This window comes from Carcharhinus amblyrhynchos, chromosome 21 (genome assembly GCF_965287045.1).
Source record: "Carcharhinus amblyrhynchos chromosome 21, sCarAmb.v2.hapA, whole genome shotgun sequence".
Classification (NCBI taxonomy): domain Eukaryota; kingdom Metazoa; phylum Chordata; class Chondrichthyes; order Carcharhiniformes; family Carcharhinidae; genus Carcharhinus; species Carcharhinus amblyrhynchos.
In genome coordinates, this window is record NC_137344.1 from 25,211,116 (window position 1) to 25,227,768 (window position 16,653).

A 16,653-nucleotide genomic window follows, 5' to 3' on the forward strand; every position below is an offset into this window, starting at 1 on the left:
TATATTTTTATATTTCTTATTTCTCTTGAAATCTCAAAACATGTGTATAACAATAGCTAAATGCTGTGTGGCACAGTTATCATGGGGGAGACTGTGGTGATGTCCGAGGTCTAGTAATTTAGAAGCCCAGGCTACTGTTCTTGATTCAAATCCCAGCACTTAATAGGAATATTCAGGGTAGATGCAGGTAAGCTGCTTCCCTTGTTTGGGTAGTCTAGAAGCAGGGGACAGAATGTCAAAATTTCACTTAGACCGGAGATGAGGAGGAATTTCTTTCCACAGAGGGTTGTGAATCTTTGGTATTTTCTTCACCAGAGTGCTATGGAAACTCATTGTATGTTTAAAGCAGACATTGATCGACTCTTGGTTAACAATAAGGTAAAGGGCTACAGGGATAGTGGCTGTAAAAGGCTGTAAGGTATTAAATGGTAGAGCATTCGCGATGGGCTGAATAGCCTGCTCCTGTTCCTATGTTCCTAAATTCAATTGAAAAGCTAGTGTCAGTAATGGTCACCATGCCAATTATCATTGATTGTCATAAAAATCCATCTGGTTCACTGATGTCCTTTAAGGGAAGGAAATCCGCCGCCCTGACCTGCTCTGGCCCACTAGTGACTCCCGACATACAGCAATGTGGTTGATTCATATCTACCCCTTGAGGTTGGATGGCAAGCCACTTAATTATGGATGGACAACAAATGTTGGTCTTGCCAATTACATCCACATCCCATTACAAATATCCTATGTTGATCTGTTATGAATTTTGATGTATTTCTTTAAGCCTTATGTTTTGCTGTAAGTCTATTGCTATTGGATTACATCCTTTAAAAAAGATTCAGAACAACTATTTTTGTTGAAGAAAGAAACAATCTTTATTAAGGATATTGTTAATTGAATCACATTAGAAGCTTACAGAATGACAGAAAAAGGAAGGCAGAGGTCTAAAACTACAGCTCTCTAATCAGCAGGTATCTACCAGAGCAGCAGCAGAGAGCAAGAAATTAGGAACCAACAGCATATAGACAGTTAAAAGCACATGAGGTACTAACAGGATATTAAACAACATGCAGTTCCAGGACTGAGAGAGCACTGAGGAGACGAGGGCTGAGCAAAATAGTCTTTAATACTGAGATGGAATTGCAGACTGTGTGGCTTGGAAAAGTGATGGTTTTGTGGAATGAGGTGTCTGGATAGCTAAAGGCCAGGCAAAGCTAGGGATACTTAGGCCAAGAGGGCATTAGAGATTCAAATATTGAGACGTGACGGGCCCTAGGACTGAAACTAGGACATCACTAACTCAGCGGCATAATAACATACCCTAGGCCAAGGCAGCATCATAACATCAAGGGTTGATCCATGGGGCAGTTCTGCAGTTCAAAAGGAGACCACAGAGTCCAGGCCTAGGTAGAGGGAGAGGAAAAGGGAGGAACGTGGGCCTCTTGAGTCCTGAAACGTCAGGCTGTTTCAAAATCTTTTACAACACAACCTGTTTCCATTCTAGGACACTGAAAGTCCTAAAAAGAGAAGTTTATTTGTTTTTTGAAATGTTTACAGGTTCTTTTTTGCTCAATTTTTTTTTTATTTGCCACTATTTTGTTGAGAGCTGTCAATTCTTATCACTCCCATTGAAAACAACAAGAATGATTCAATGCATAACAAAAATGCACTTAACTGGGCACTAACACTGTCACTGCCCCAGAGACATTCCCATTAATTTCAATGGGAGGAAAGGTCAGGGTGTGTTATAATCTATTGCACAAGGGTGGCAGCTAAAGGGCTATATACAAGTGGAGTTATAAAAAGGAGGAGTTTGAGCGTACACATGGTATACAACGTACAATTCTTTTCCATATGGCAGTACTTGCGTACGTTCCACATCTTGTTGCTGTAGGTGTGGCACAAGGTTCTGTATTCCCAGAATCCGTGGATTTCAGCTTCTGAGCCCTTCATTTAGTACAGTGCACCTGTGTCATGCCAGAGTCACTAGAATATAAGATGAAGGAAAGAACTTGCACAGTTTGGCTTGGAGATAATTCTGATCAATGTATTAGTCAACAGATCTTTATTAGATTGAAATAGCAATCTATCCTTGAAGTAACATGAACACATTAATGAGTCATCTTTGTGTGTGTGTATATAGACATATACATAATGTACTATATATACATATATACACACACAGACCAACACTTCAAGCCTGATGCATATGGACTTTTTTCTCCACGTACATTTTCTTACCACACAAGAGACAGGAATATGCAGCAAAGAGATTATTTTAATTCTTTGTGCTAGGCAACCTCACCGGACTGTCTCAAGTTACAACTAGGTTCAAGTCCGATGCAGTGTAGTAATCCACCTATATTTCACCTCCCGTTCATCTCAACCCAAATCACTACATCCTATCTGAGAGAGATTGTTATTTAAAAACTAATTGTGCTCTTCTTGATTTATAGTAATCGGAAGCGAGATTGAAATTGATCAAACTAACTGGTGTTTGTGTTTTGAATCGTTATGTCTGGCTAGAATTTCGATTGGATCCCAGAGGCACCTCACTGTACCACCCAACTACCATCAGACAAAAGGAACATATCCAGTCCCCCCCAACTCTGCTTGGGATTTATGTGAACCCTAGTCCCACACATAAACAGACATTACTTTAGCACACTACAATACAGAGTCCTCCATATATAGAGATGTTCTATATTATTTTAATAATATAAATAAAGCCAGGACATAGCAACTGTTGATTTGTATATAGACAGTTGTGCAGATTTAATGGTTTACATATTGGAAGGACAGCAGGTATGTATGCCCAAGGAGGAGATTGCTAGCTACTAAAGACAAATAAATACACTTCAAAAATTGCAGATTGGGAACGATTACGTGAGTGTTTTGTAACCCCTTTTCATTGCAGTTGCCTTTTGAACATCTTGCAGCAAAGAGATGCGACTGTAGTTTATCAAAGTGCTTAGCAAGAAAGTGTTTAGAGCAAACACTAATCTCAACATATTTATAGGAAATGCATATACAGTAAACATTTTAAAATAGCCTGATGATGTACATGGAATGCCAGCAAGGAAAGGTTAATATAATGGACCCTAGAATATTATTACATTTGTTCAACTCTATCAACAAGAATGATGAATTTCTGTACAAATCTGTTCCTGATAAAAACTATTTCTGTACCAGATTGAGAAAGGGAGAAACAAGAAATACAACAGAAATTTCAGTTACCTTTCTCTGTCAATTTTTGTATCTTTTGCTATTTGCAGTGTTTCTGAAAAGATAAATTGTGTGTATTTGACAAATTAAATCACACATTAGGATGCCTTTTCTTTTTTTGGTGTTGCAGAGAAAAGCTTTATTATGTGTTGCTAAGACACACGTAGGACAGTAACTTTATATTATACAAAAAACAGATTGCTACCTATGGGAAGGGCTGAAAGATAAACTTTTGGCAGTGGGCTGACCGGGTACTTCAGGAAACAGATAATTTGTCTAATTGTAAATGTTTAGCTTTAACTACTTCCTTTCTTCTTTCTATTAAATGATGGATCTAAGTACAGGGAGATAATGCTCTGACTGTTATTTTGTGTGGAAATGAGGCCAACATTTCCAACCACATCTTTAACAAACAAGAGGGTACACCAACAGTCAGCCATTTGATACGATATATATTTCTATAAACGAGGCTGACTTGATAATTCCTCCCACAAATGACTCTAGCTAGCTGCTTAAGTTAGGTTCATTAATTTATCACATTGCTGCTCCATTACTTGGATTGGTTTATGATTAAATATTATTAATGCAAGTTGTTTTGGATTGTTTGCCAAAGGAAATCAGTTAAAACTGCTGTTTGTTTGTTAGTTGGCCATTGTAATATTGTGATTCTTTTTGATGTTGAAATATCTCCACACCTTTAAAACTAATGGTTTAGAACAGGGGGTTTCCACACAATTGGCCTTCTAGCTAAGATGAAGCATCAGATCAAACTCAAGATGGGATACAATGCCTTAGGTTGTTAGCTTAGATTTTGGCCAGAATTTTCCAGCTGTTCATGTTAGCAGGCTTCTCCAGTCCTGCTGCAGTGAACAGAGATATGGCTGATTGCCAAATTCTCCATCCTGTTTGCAGCGGCAGTGGGACATGAACGCCCGGAAAATTCAGGCCCTTGTATGCCTCTCTTGTAGGGACCATGAATTGGATTCAATTTGAATTTAGTATTTGGAGCAAGCAAGGAGATGAATTGGACTTGCCCAGTTCATTCTGCGTATGAACATTGTAATCTTAAGAATGGAGTAAAAATTTTTTAAGTAGTTCCCACACAATGCTGGGCATTGCCAAATGGGTAACAGTGTTATGGGGAATGTTTCTTTGCAAAACAGTTGTTGACATGAGTGTCCAAGATCTAAAATGAAAATAACAAAACATTATTTACCAATGGACAGAAACTGTTTGTCTTGGATATTTACCTATTCATTTCTTGTTTTAGTGACACCAGCAGCAGTTTGGTAGTTGTGATTGAATGAACGTTGCTCAAAAGTCAGCTGGGAACACCACAGAGGTGATTTTCCCCCATGGTTTTGAATCACAATGGGAAGGTCAAAGTGGGCAGAGGTAGGACTTGCTCGCAGAAGACCTAGTTTGAGTTTCCTGTGTATCTTTTTGGGGACTCCTGCTCCCATTGAAAACTGAGCCCAGGAAACACCCCAGGAGGGTGTGCACTCGTTTGAAACATATCAAGAGGATTGGACACTTACCTCGTGAATGTAATTATCCGTCCATTCCTCCCATGTTCAAATTCTGGTATGGTCACGAACATTGGGCTAGTGTGCCCTGTCCGCATGTAAAGCAAAATGTATATATATATTCAAATAACATTGTGCAGTGTACAAGGGATAGTCACAGAGTTTTCATGCACCAAAATGTGCACATTATTTACAGATGTGCACAATAAAAAGGAGAATCAGGGTGTGAGTGTTGTAAACATACGGGTTAATTAGATTTTTTGGCAATGGAATAAAATGGGCAGCATTGAATTGACCCCTGCTATATCCCCTTGCCTGGCTTTGCTTTTCCGGAATAGGTAAAACAGGTGATCATTCCAATATTGCTCACTTCATGCTATTGTCAAATGTCAAAATTATCCCCACTAACTCAAACATTGGAAAATTAATAAAGACAGCAATGAAACGTTAACCCTGAACACCATATGGGTATAAGTTCCTGTGCATGTGACTAGATTGGCACTGCTTTCAGAACATGCTAGGTAAAATATGCAAACCGCCAGTGTAGGCAAGAGGAGATAAGATCGGCTAAGCTTCTGTCAAAGGAAGCAGAGTCTCAGGAAGACAATAAGCTCTAAGTGATGACATTGTGTTTGAAGAAACAGCTGAAAATAAATTCTTAAAGTCAGCCTAATAATAATTTTGGAATATATTGAAGAGTTGATCCTATGTGTGGAGTAAATTTGTCAAGAGAACATTTCAAAAAAAGGTAATTAAAATTCTGTTGATTGTTTTCCCAGTTTTAACCCCCCTTTAATTCTATCCAGTGGAATTTACAGCTAACACATAGTGTAATATATTTTCTACAGCACACAATTCACATAATATTTCATAAGTAAACATTTATAAAGATGTTAGCTATTTCTTTTCCCCAAAAAGTATAAACAGTACCTTTTTAAAGCTATTTTTTCTCTTTTTTGTAAAAAAATGACCCATGGAATACTTATGTGCACATATTGAAAGTGTATAAAAGGATGAATACAATTTTCTAAGTCTGTTCCTACTCATTTTAATCTACATATACGAAGACAATCATATGCTAATCATAATAAATACTCAGTTTTAAATACTTGAGTCAGGTTGACCTATAATACACCATATTGCAATGGGTTGGAGTTTGAATTAACAGAATATATTTTGGCAGGAAAGAAGAAAGAAAATCAAAACCTAAAATAAGCTACATGAAAATAATAAAAAAAAAGCAAAACCTGTACAGCAAGCAAAACATATCACACTTAAGGTAGCTCCTCAGTTATAATTATGTTGCCTTCATCTCACTATGAAACCTACACAACATTCAGAATATACTCTGCTCCAGTTAATCCTCGGAGATGTCAGAAATAAAATAGAATGTGATTCCAATTTTTTGGTTCATTCACGCAGCCCCAATCTCATATCGTACTTAATAATCTAATCACTTTACACAATTCACACTTTAGGAACCTTCCTCGGAGACAATAGGTGATTTAAAAAAAAAATCAAAACTTGCATTGGAGAAAGCTGGGACATTCAGTACTCGAGGGAGGCCTCGTAGAGCTCTGTTTGTTTTATATATATAAAAAAAAACAATACTTAAGACTAACAGATACAAAATTCCAAATGGAAATGACCTGTTTTTAAATGTATTGTTTGCTAGCCTTCCTTCTATGTGAATGATGATTTTTCTAGCAATTGTACATGATACATGTGGTCGCAATATTAATCATACCAAGAAAGAAATAAGCAGCTAATTTCTTTTCCAACTGTTTTAGACAGTTCCCTTTAGTAAACATACCCATTTGAAAAGCCAGAAGCCTCTTCTTAAGGTGATAAAGTGCTTATCAGGCAACTGACTTCCATTTAGTAAATTGCAGTTACAACAAATTTCTGTAAGTCAGGCATTAATATTTACATAATTGCATGCTGTGAATGTGAGAACCTAAAATTCTGATCTTGAAAATTCATGGCTAATAAATCCCTGCCTGTTGGCTTAGCTGAGAGAATCATGTAATTACTTAACGTAAAGAATTGTGTTATATTGTACTGCAGTAGTATGTTAGCTTTTATGCGTAATTGGAATGCCTTCAAAAACAGTTAGCCACGCTGAATTGCCAAAGTAAAGAATGTTTACATTTCTTCTCAGGAGAATTACTTTTTGATCTGCATTTGAAAGCTTTTAGCCTGTAACTGAACCATCTTCAATTGCAGGGGTCAGCTTATTTTATTAAGTTGTGCTGTTCGCAACTCTGGAGTGATCTAAGGAAATGTGATGACAATTAATGAGGTGACAGCTCAGGGGACATGAATCGCGTATTGAAGCAAAATGAGGTTTGTACTAAGCCCAAAACAGTGAGGCGAAGTGGAATGGGATGGAGAAAAAAGTGCCAATGCTGGGTAGAAAGGTGCTGCTACCCCTTTTATGAGATACTATTGAGTACCAGCTACGTTCAAAATATCCCATTGCCATATGGAGATCTGTTCTTAGATGAATGCATTTGTGACCTGCCCCCTAAGTTGACTGCTATCTATTCACTGTGGCATAACCACCCTTTTTTATGACTTACTAAAAAAAAAAGGAACATCGCTGAAGCATAGTAAACCAGTGTGACTCAATACCGGCTCAGTGACTTGGCTTCATCTCCAACTCGTTTAGTAACAGTGAGTAGTGTTTACACTAAACCTCCACAGATGAGGCACGAATACAAATTTCACTATATCAACTGGACATGCTCTGCTTTATTGGTGATGACTATGTGAGGAATTTAACAGCGTTTTATCTGCTGATTTATGTTAAGGAACTATTATTGCATTGAAACTGACTGCTGGACTGAAGCTATCTACAAGAATAAACTGTTTCCTTTCTCCATCAATCAAACTTAGACTTAAAAATGAATAACATGGAAGGCTTTTAAAAGGCTCACTTCACACAATCATGGTTATGAGGGGCATGTTTCAATCACAGTTCTGGTTGACACTTCAATCCACCAGGCACACATGTGATGAGTTCAGTCAGGGTTTGTCACAGTTGGGTGGGAAGACTGGGCGCTGACAGAGGATCTCACAGTAATCGGAAGATGAGGAGGAATGATATGTTGTGTAGGTTTTTCTCTCTGACTATCCACCTGAAAGCTGTGCACCCCATTTCATACAGAACCTCATTCACTTAACTGACTTTAAAACCAATCATTCTGAAAATCCGACAAGAGTCACTCATTAAAAAAAAAATTGGGGGAAAAATTTCCGGCTTTAAACCCAGAGAGTTCTCTGGTTGGTGCGAATTGGTGAAATCGGCAATAAATGCCAATTTTGAAGACAAAGCAATGTAACTAAGTTCAGTTTATCTCTTAGTGTCACAAGTAGGCTTACATTAACACTACAATGAAGTTACTGTGAAAATCCCCTTGTCGCCTGTTCAGATATTCTGAGGGAGAATTTAGCATGACCAATGCTCCTAACCAGCACGTCTTTCTGACTGTGGGAGGAAACCGGAGCACCGGGAGGAAACCCACACAGATACAGGGAGAACGTGCAGATTCCGCACAATTAGTGACCCAAGGCCGGGAATTGAACCCGGGTCCCTGGCGCTGTGAGGCAGCAGTGCTAACCATTGTGCCACCATCAAACCTATTCTTCCTGTTACGTTTATACAGCAGAAATTTTCCAAAGTAGATGATACTGAGCAAAACTCAAGAAAAATTTGCAGTCACCACAGATAAAACATGTAATAAACACAAAAAAAACATCTGAGGTAAAAATATCATGTTAACCAGAGAGTGTCAGCACAAAACATCACTGCATGTCGTGCCGAAACCCCCACAGTTTCTGAGAAGACGTTTCTAGCCCTGCTGGGTTTTAGTGTGTCTCTGAGCCTCTCTTGCTAGTACGGGGTGAAGCGACTGTACCCTCCTCTGTACAGGCTAGCCTGCAACATCAAAGATGAAAAAAAATCGAATAAATATTTTTTAATGTACGAAATGCTACAGCAACACAAGCCACAAATCTAATTAAGAGAATGAAGGGAGAAAAATCATCTTAATTAATGAAAGCTTTTAGCTAGCAGCTGCTCCGGAGATTTGCAAGATTTGAAACCACACGCCCGTCACCTCGGCAAATTTAAATCATTTGTCTAAACGAAGGCATTGCGCTGATGAAACTCAAGGGAGTGGCAGGCTTTTTTTTTCTCTCCGCAAAGCGGCTACAGAGGGGGGGAGGGGGGGGGCGTGGGCTTTGCCACAATCACCATTCATTAATCTTAATGTTTTTGGGGGTTTTTTTTCATGGAGGCTTTCAAAATGGAAAATTGAATTTTTTTTTTCATCAATGATGTTGGCTGCAAAGCTAGCTAAAAACCACGTGTATCAGTAAAAGTATCCGCTACAGTGAGTGTGAGAACTGCGGAAGACGGAGAAAGGTACAAACACACGCACACACGCACATACGCTCACACACAGAAAAGAGAGTAAGAGAGAATTTTTCTTTTATGTGAATGAATTTACTCCTGACGTTGATGGTAACTGTGTAACAAAAAAAAACTTAATCCCTAGGCCTTCACCTGCTAATCAGCTAGATATATGTATATATCTTCAGTATTTTAAAACACCTTACATTTTAATTAATTCGCCTGTTGACCACCCCCCGCACCCCCCTCTCCAGCATGAACTCCTTTGCACTCTTGCAACGGGCACAAGGGGCCCTCACCTACAACATCGCTTCTGGTGCTATTGCTCATCGTGGCACGGTCTCAGGGGTTGAACTAAAAGGGGTGTTTGGCATTGCTATGGTGGATAGTCCCACCTTCTCTTAAAATGAACTCATCACTGACCAGTGTGCAGGATGGAGAGATACCCACTCTTTATTGAGCTGTTCAAGGCAGCATCGATTGCTTTCAAATCAGAACTCTACCAATTCAAAACTCAAAATCCACGTTCTGATTAACGCACCATGATAAAAGTGATAAGTTGCACTTGAAAACAATATAAATAAGAAGTGAAATGAATAAGTATGCGATGAAATCTTCTCAAATAAAAGTTGCTAAATTTAGAGCGGTTACACCAGTAGTTTAGGAGAAGCCCTTATTTTGCAACTCAAGATCTTTGAAAATAAAACTATTTTCTGTTAGTGCTCTTGCTTCTTCTATGACATCATCAAATATTGTGTTGTTAGGAGTGAAGTGTCAGGTGGACCAGCTGTGAAGGGAAGTGTCTAGTTTGGGAACTCTGAACCTTCACCTTTCCTCAAGTTCACTGCCTAACAGTGGAAATGAGTGACCCGCCATAGTTTGCAGCATCAACTGGAATATTTTCTGACTTCCATGTTTCACCTGAACATGAAGCCGAAACAAGCCATATGACAGTCTGTTCACCATCTTTCTAAATCCAAATAAAATCCATCGTCATCTGTGTGTGGTTTTTGTGCATTTGCAGAGCTCCAGAGTTCTTGAGACCCTGTGTTGTTGATCACAGAGGCGGTGCAGCTCACCTGTTCCCTGGGTAACAGAGTGAAGATGATCCTTCCAACAATTCTAGCTTCCACACCTACACAAACAGCTTTGAATTATATCACTGGAGATCAGACCTGCCTAGATATTTGCATGCATTCCCATTCTGCAAGCATAGGATCAGCATTCCGAGATGCTTCATTATTCTAGCCACTGCCCAGGATAAGCAATTGCTTGCTGTTCTATCTGGGTCAAGAGTTAGGAATACAACGGGATATGTGGGAACTACCCAGAGCCTCTAGACGGGCAAAAATATTTCTTCAAATCAAATGAGTGGATGCAAGTTGCACAAAATCCAGAAACCTTCCAGTTTGATTGTTTTTTTTTTGGACTTAGAAAACTTTTAGAAGCAAAATTGATCCAAACTGGAGAAAGTTCTGATTGGATTTGGTTTGATTAAATCCGTTTGGATTTTGGGTTCAGTTCAATGCTTAATCCCTACCTGGTAGGCCAACCAAGGACTGGCATTGACGGCATTCCTGGAGATATCTCTGAGATGAACCGTCCCACTCTCTCTAACGAGGAGGATGCCATGGTTGCAGGAGGTTAACATGGGGGAGGAAAGAAAATGGGGGAAAAATGAGTGGGGGAACAAGAGATTCTCTAACTGGACATGTTGAAATTACAAGACAAAGCAGGCAGGAGCTAAGAAATTACTAATAGAAATACTAATGAGAAGATTATTCAATGATGTCAGAGACGAGAGAGGACCAAGTGTAAATTAGCTAGTCTTTCGGTAGCCAGCAGATTGTTTAATAACAGATTTCTCCCAAACTACGTAATTTTTTGGGGGTGTATCAGAATTTCTTATATAATTACCTTTGTTGTTCCAATTCGAGAACCCAGAGTAGTTTACAAAGTTTACTCTAAAAGCCTAGGCACGTTCCCCCTGTAAAAGGTTAATAATTCACTTTCATTATCTTTATGTGTTCTTGTGCATATATTTGAATCTATGTGCATTCATGTTACATGTGTGGTCTCCAAAGCTGCGGGACACATGATATCTGTCATCTCACTACAATAGAATAGCATCTGTGGAAATGGCATTTCCTTCATGGGGTATGAACAGCTTTCTCATGACAGTAAAAAAAAAATCCTTAACTGCTACTGGTATGTAAATGTTTCAACGTAATTAAATTTTAACAGTTGAATAAATGTAACACTAGTTTATGAATCTGCATTATTATTACCTGGTTGGTATAAACAAAACACACATTGGGCGTCAGTGAGGGGATGTAGTTTCTCCCAGTGCTTTCCTGTGTGTATCTCTGCGGATAAACGTACATATGTGACTCGTGCATCCTTTATGAAACAGATCTACAGATTGACAGCCGCAGCCATTTTTATCAGCAGTGATTTGTTCTTTCTTTTATCTGTAGGTTTGGTTCATATGTGTATATGTCACATACATCTATGGGCACACTGATATACTGCAGTAACTAAAACAGAAAGCCTAGTACAGTAGTACCAAAGGTGCTGTCCATCTAAAAGGTTCATTCTGCAAAGGAAGGATTGTACAAACGTGTGCTGGAGTGTGTGTTTCCTCATGGCTTTAAACAAAATAGCTTAGGTTTTAGGGTCAGTGTTTTGCTTAAAGTTGAAGGTGGATTTAAAATCGGAAAGGGCTGAGCTACTTGCCTATGGAAGTTCTTACAATGCATTAATAAGCAAGGCCTATATGTACTTGTGAGTATGTGCCTACGTGCGAATGTATCTGCACAGACACGCGCCCACAAAGTACTTATTATTTCTGTGGAAAATGCCAGTTACTAGCAGTTCGTGCAGTTACTGATGCTTACCATGGTCCCAACACTGTACGTTGCAGCTGGCGCAATAGTGTGGTGGTAGGGGTCGGCTGCTGCATACACCCTCCCATAGCTGAAACAGAAGGAGAAGTATATGTAACACACGGTAGCCAACTCACTTCTATCGGACGAGGCAAACATGGGACAAATAAAACGTTACCATTTCGACAGCATTGCACGCACTCAAATGTGTTAGCAGACCTCGAATGACAGTGTTTGCAATTAATGTAATGACTGGTCCTTGGGTCACAGCCAGCAGGGAATTGGAATGCTCTGGGCCAAGTAAGAGGATAAGCAAAATACTTTGAAGCAATTTTCAGTAGCTCGAAATAAAAGTGAAACTTTTAAGACATAACAGATAGAATTTGCCATCTCAGTTTGGTATCTAACAGTCAGAATGGGATGAGCTCAGGAACTCCACTTTGGCAGTTAACAGAAAAACAGCAACTGAAATATTTCACAATGAACCAACTTTGATCCATTGCAAATCTATTGCAGTGCTTTCCTTCTGAAGTTAACTGCTTTAATATGCATTTATAATATTTCTCTGGTGATTACAGTGTTATGAAGTATCTTACCCCGCGGTTTCATGTATACAACAGCTTCAAGCACTGCCACAATCCCGGATTAATGATGCTGCAGTGAAGTAACTAACTATAAATTCTCTGCTTGAGAATGCTCCATTGCAGCATTTTCTACTGAATTCTATTCCATGTACATGTCCTGCAGTTAGAGTGCTGTCACCAGAGGTTTTTCCATTGAACTTACCTATCTTTTGCTACTCTCACTCAAAGCAGCTGACGCACGAGTCATGTTTTCAAGTAAGACCTGCTCCTTCTTTTAGGAGACCAATTCCTTGAATAGTGTAACTCAGTCACCATCAACCCCTGCACTCTCCATGACAATGCCCCTCCCAATCAAAATCCACTTGCCCATCAATCAGTATCAAGCTGTTGCTTCCCCTGACATTGGTATTTGTGTGATTGACCTGATGAGTGCAAGATGAAAAGCTTTGAAAAAAGTTGGTCTTTTTTTTTCAGCAACATCCAAATGACTAACTGATATCATTTATAGATGTGTTAAAGACTCTGGGTGGAATTCTCCCATTTCGCCCGCAATGGGAATCACAGCGGGTGGGACACGGACCATGCAAATGTCTGTTGACCCTGGGTGAGATTTTCTGGTCTTGGTGCATGCATGGCCAAAAATTCCCTCTATCCAAGTAGAACACACAGGAATTGTGTACAATCACTTCACTGAGCGCACTGGAAAAAGATTCTTTGGGATTTTCAATCGTGAACAGATTTTTCCTGAAAAGGCAAATGTTACGGGGATTATTCTTTCACATTCCCAGGAATGCGGTTCAAACCCTCCCACGAGCACACATTCAGAAGTGTGATTTTCTCATCATTGTTTCCAATTGCTCTGGGCGTTGTGCATCCAGATTTGTGACACACCATTTGCATTGGGTAAGGTTTGCTAGTGAGAGAGGACATTTTACCCCAATTACAACAACAACAGCAAGCTGCATTTGTGTTTTGCCTTTAATATGGGAGAATGCCCCAGGGCTCATTGAGGAGACTTAATTAGGCAAAAATGGACATTGAGCAGTAGGAGGAGACATGAGGAAAAATGTCCAGATGCTTGATTTAAGAAAAAGTTAGGTTTACAGAGCGTTTGGAAAGGTTTCTGGAGATTATTCTAGAGTGCGAGGTCAAGCCCAAAACAGCTGTTAGCCAGTCCACCAGTCCAGGAGTGAAGGGAACGGGAGGAGTGGAAATTGTTTTGCGAGTGTAGTTTAGGGAGGAGTGTGCAGTTCTGGGACTGGAGAGATTTCAGAGATAGGGAGGGCTTTATGATGAGGGGATGAGGATGAAAGATTTAAACTGGAGGTGATGGCGCCAGGAACCAGTGGAGATGTGGACAACAGAGTTTTGGATGAGCTGAAGTTAACAGAGTTTGGAAGATGAATGACTAAGCAGGAGAGGATTGCAATAATCAAGCCTAGAGCTGGCAAAAGTGTCTTCATGTTTCGGAGGTCAAAGTAGGCAATCTTTTTGACAGAGAAGGTATGAGATTGAAAGCCAAATTGGAGTCTAATAGCATGCATCCTGCACACTAACAGAGGAGGCAATGAGCTTGTGTATTATCTCTAGACTATTAATCCAGAAACTCAGCTAATGTCCTGTGGACTTGGGTTCGAATCCTGCCATGGCAGATGGTGGAATTAGAATTTAATTAAAAATATCTGGAATTAAGAATGTACTGATGACCGCGAAACTATAGTCAATTGTTGGAAAAACCCATCTGGTTCACTAATGTCCTTTAGTTAAGGAAATCTGCCATCCTTTACTTGGTCTGGCCTAAATGTGATTCCAGAGCCACAGCAATGTGGCTGACTCTTAACTGCCCTCCAAAGGCAACTAGGCATGGACAATAAATGCTGGCCAGTCAGTGACACCCAGGTCCCATGAATGGATGCAAAAAAACTTATGCAAGATAGTCAGAGGGACTGGGGTAGCTTCACTTGCAATTCTTAAACTGTTGCAGAGATTTCAAACCAAAAGTGAGTTACTGCCCGTGTAGTGGATCCAGCCAATACCTGTATCATACTGGAAGTTGAATGGTGGTTCCATGTTAATTTTAAATAGTTTTAAAGTGCTTTAAGTTAGATATGTAAATCGGATTATTGCTGTGACTTTATGCTGTGTGAATATGAATGGAAAAAATACTTGATTTATTTCTGTGAAATCCTATTACCTGCCATTTTAATAGAGGGGGTAATTTATTTAAAATAAACATGTTAATGCCTCAGTAAAAGTAGCAAAATAATTTGATATTGCATGCTAATATTCACACAGTGTGAAATTGGCTGTGATTAAAAATTATTTTCTCTTCTTTGGGCTTCCTGTGTCACACACAAATATGCTTAAATGACTAAGAGGCAGGAATTGGAGGGATTGCACAAAAAATTTGTAGAATATGCAAAATTGGAGTTCTAGCTAATGACATGAAGGACTCCACTAAAATCTCAAAGACATTATCAGGCTTGCCAAGTGGGTAAATAAACGGCAAATGAAATGAATGCTGAAGAATTGCGAGATGGTCCATTTTAGTTGCAGGAATGAGGAGGTCAGTTTATTCCCTGGCTGAAAGGAAACTAAATGTTTTAGCAAAGAGATCTGGGAACAGGGATACTGAATCAGTAAAAGGAGCCACACAAATCCAGAAGGGCAGAAAGAGTGAAATCAAAGTGCCAATATTAATTTATAGCCATAGGGTTTACTCATGCCCCCAGTGTAAAATTTGGAGTCGAGCCGCCACCTTTTGAGGCTACCTCATCTCGCAGTCATTAAACAGCCACTGGGCTGTTATTTGTCTTGAGGCGGGCCTTTGCAAAAAGGCCCTTGTCTGGGAACTGCTGTCAAATCAAATAGCCTGCAGTGCTCTGAGTCATCAGCGCCACCAGGAGCCATGGCCACTGCTGGGACTGCAGGTGATCCTCAGGAGAAATGAGTTGCGAGGGAGCCCATGCGATGTTAAGTGTGGGATGTCGCCAAGGCCTGCCAGCCTGATCTCATCAAATGATATGGGAGAGGTGGGGTGCACAGGGCAGGGGAAGTCTTGGGAGGAGTGGAAGCTGCAGAAAGGGACTATTTCCCCTTTACCCACATGAAAGCTGGCAGACTGATGGCTAGGCAAAGTTGGAGCAGCAGTGGGATGAAGATCTTACATTTAAAGGTCTCAAAGGCCTCTGGGAGAGCTAGTTGCCTTACTCCTCTTCCACCAGTGATAAAGTTATGACAGGGTGTCTGTGGATGGGTGATCACCAGGAAGGAACCTGCTGGCATGATGCCTAATTTTATGGTCCCCTTTCTGCCCAAGAAGCCATAAAATTGTGACAAAGAGTAATTATGGCATAGACAGCAGCCATTCAGCCCATTGAGTCCATGCCAACTCTCTGCAGAGGAATCCGGTCAGCCCCATTCCCTCGTTCTATCCTCTGGAAGTTAGTTTCCCTCAACTGCCCATCCAAACTGGGCAATATATAGAAACCTGATATGAAGGCACTTGTGGTATTGTATGCATTCTGCTCTCTACACTGCAAGAAGAATATGTAAGCACTAGAGCAAGTATTGGGGGCGGTTAAGAGATCCGTGGATAGGCTTATGGATGGAAAGGGATTGGTTTAGGTTAGAGGGTCATTGCTTTTCTAATTGGTCGGCGCAACATTGTGGGCCGAAGGGCCTGTTCTGCGCTGTAATGTTCTATGTTCTATGATGTTGCCACAATTGAGAGGTTGGAACTATCAGCAAAGAAGAGTTGGGCCCCTTTTTTTTTAAAGAAAAGCAAATATCAAGAAGAGGTTTAATCAAACTGCATGGGTGAGGAGAAACTGCTCTGTCGTGAATGAGTCCAGTACAAATATAAAATAGCCACAAACTCGGGTGAAATCTCTTCATAGAGAGAATGGTGAGATGGTGAATCTCCTCATCATGTGCATTGGCTGAAGCAGTTGATGAATTTATGAGGAAGCTTGATGCATTCAAGAGAGAAAGAACAAGAAGGAAGGGCTGGGAATGAA

The 16,653-nt window shown here is 40.0% G+C and overlaps 1 protein-coding gene across 11 annotated transcripts in view; it reads right to left on the reverse strand.

The window, feature by feature from the left end:
* Window positions 1-910: 910 nt before the first annotated feature.
* rbfox3a (RNA binding fox-1 homolog 3a) overlaps window positions 911-16,653 on the reverse strand; it is a 1,494,706-nt gene continuing 1,478,963 nt past the window's right edge. For 5 of the 11 annotated variants that reach the window (XM_080208868.1, XM_080208867.1, XM_080208866.1 and 2 more), the window contains 5 exons: window positions 12,063-12,141; window positions 11,454-11,531; window positions 10,706-10,778; window positions 4,761-4,836; window positions 911-1,983 (listed from right to left, as the gene is read on the reverse strand). In XM_080208868.1, the coding sequence (XP_080064994.1) occupies window positions 1,947-1,983; window positions 4,761-4,836; window positions 10,706-10,778; window positions 11,454-11,531; window positions 12,063-12,141 (343 nt within the window). In that variant the 3' untranslated portion in view covers window positions 911-1,946. Of the gene's footprint in view, window positions 8,689-10,705; window positions 10,779-11,453; window positions 11,532-12,062; window positions 12,142-16,653 lie in introns of all 11 variants that reach the window. The other 6 variants (XM_080208864.1, XM_080208869.1, XM_080208870.1 and 3 more) reach the window with 6 other exon arrangements.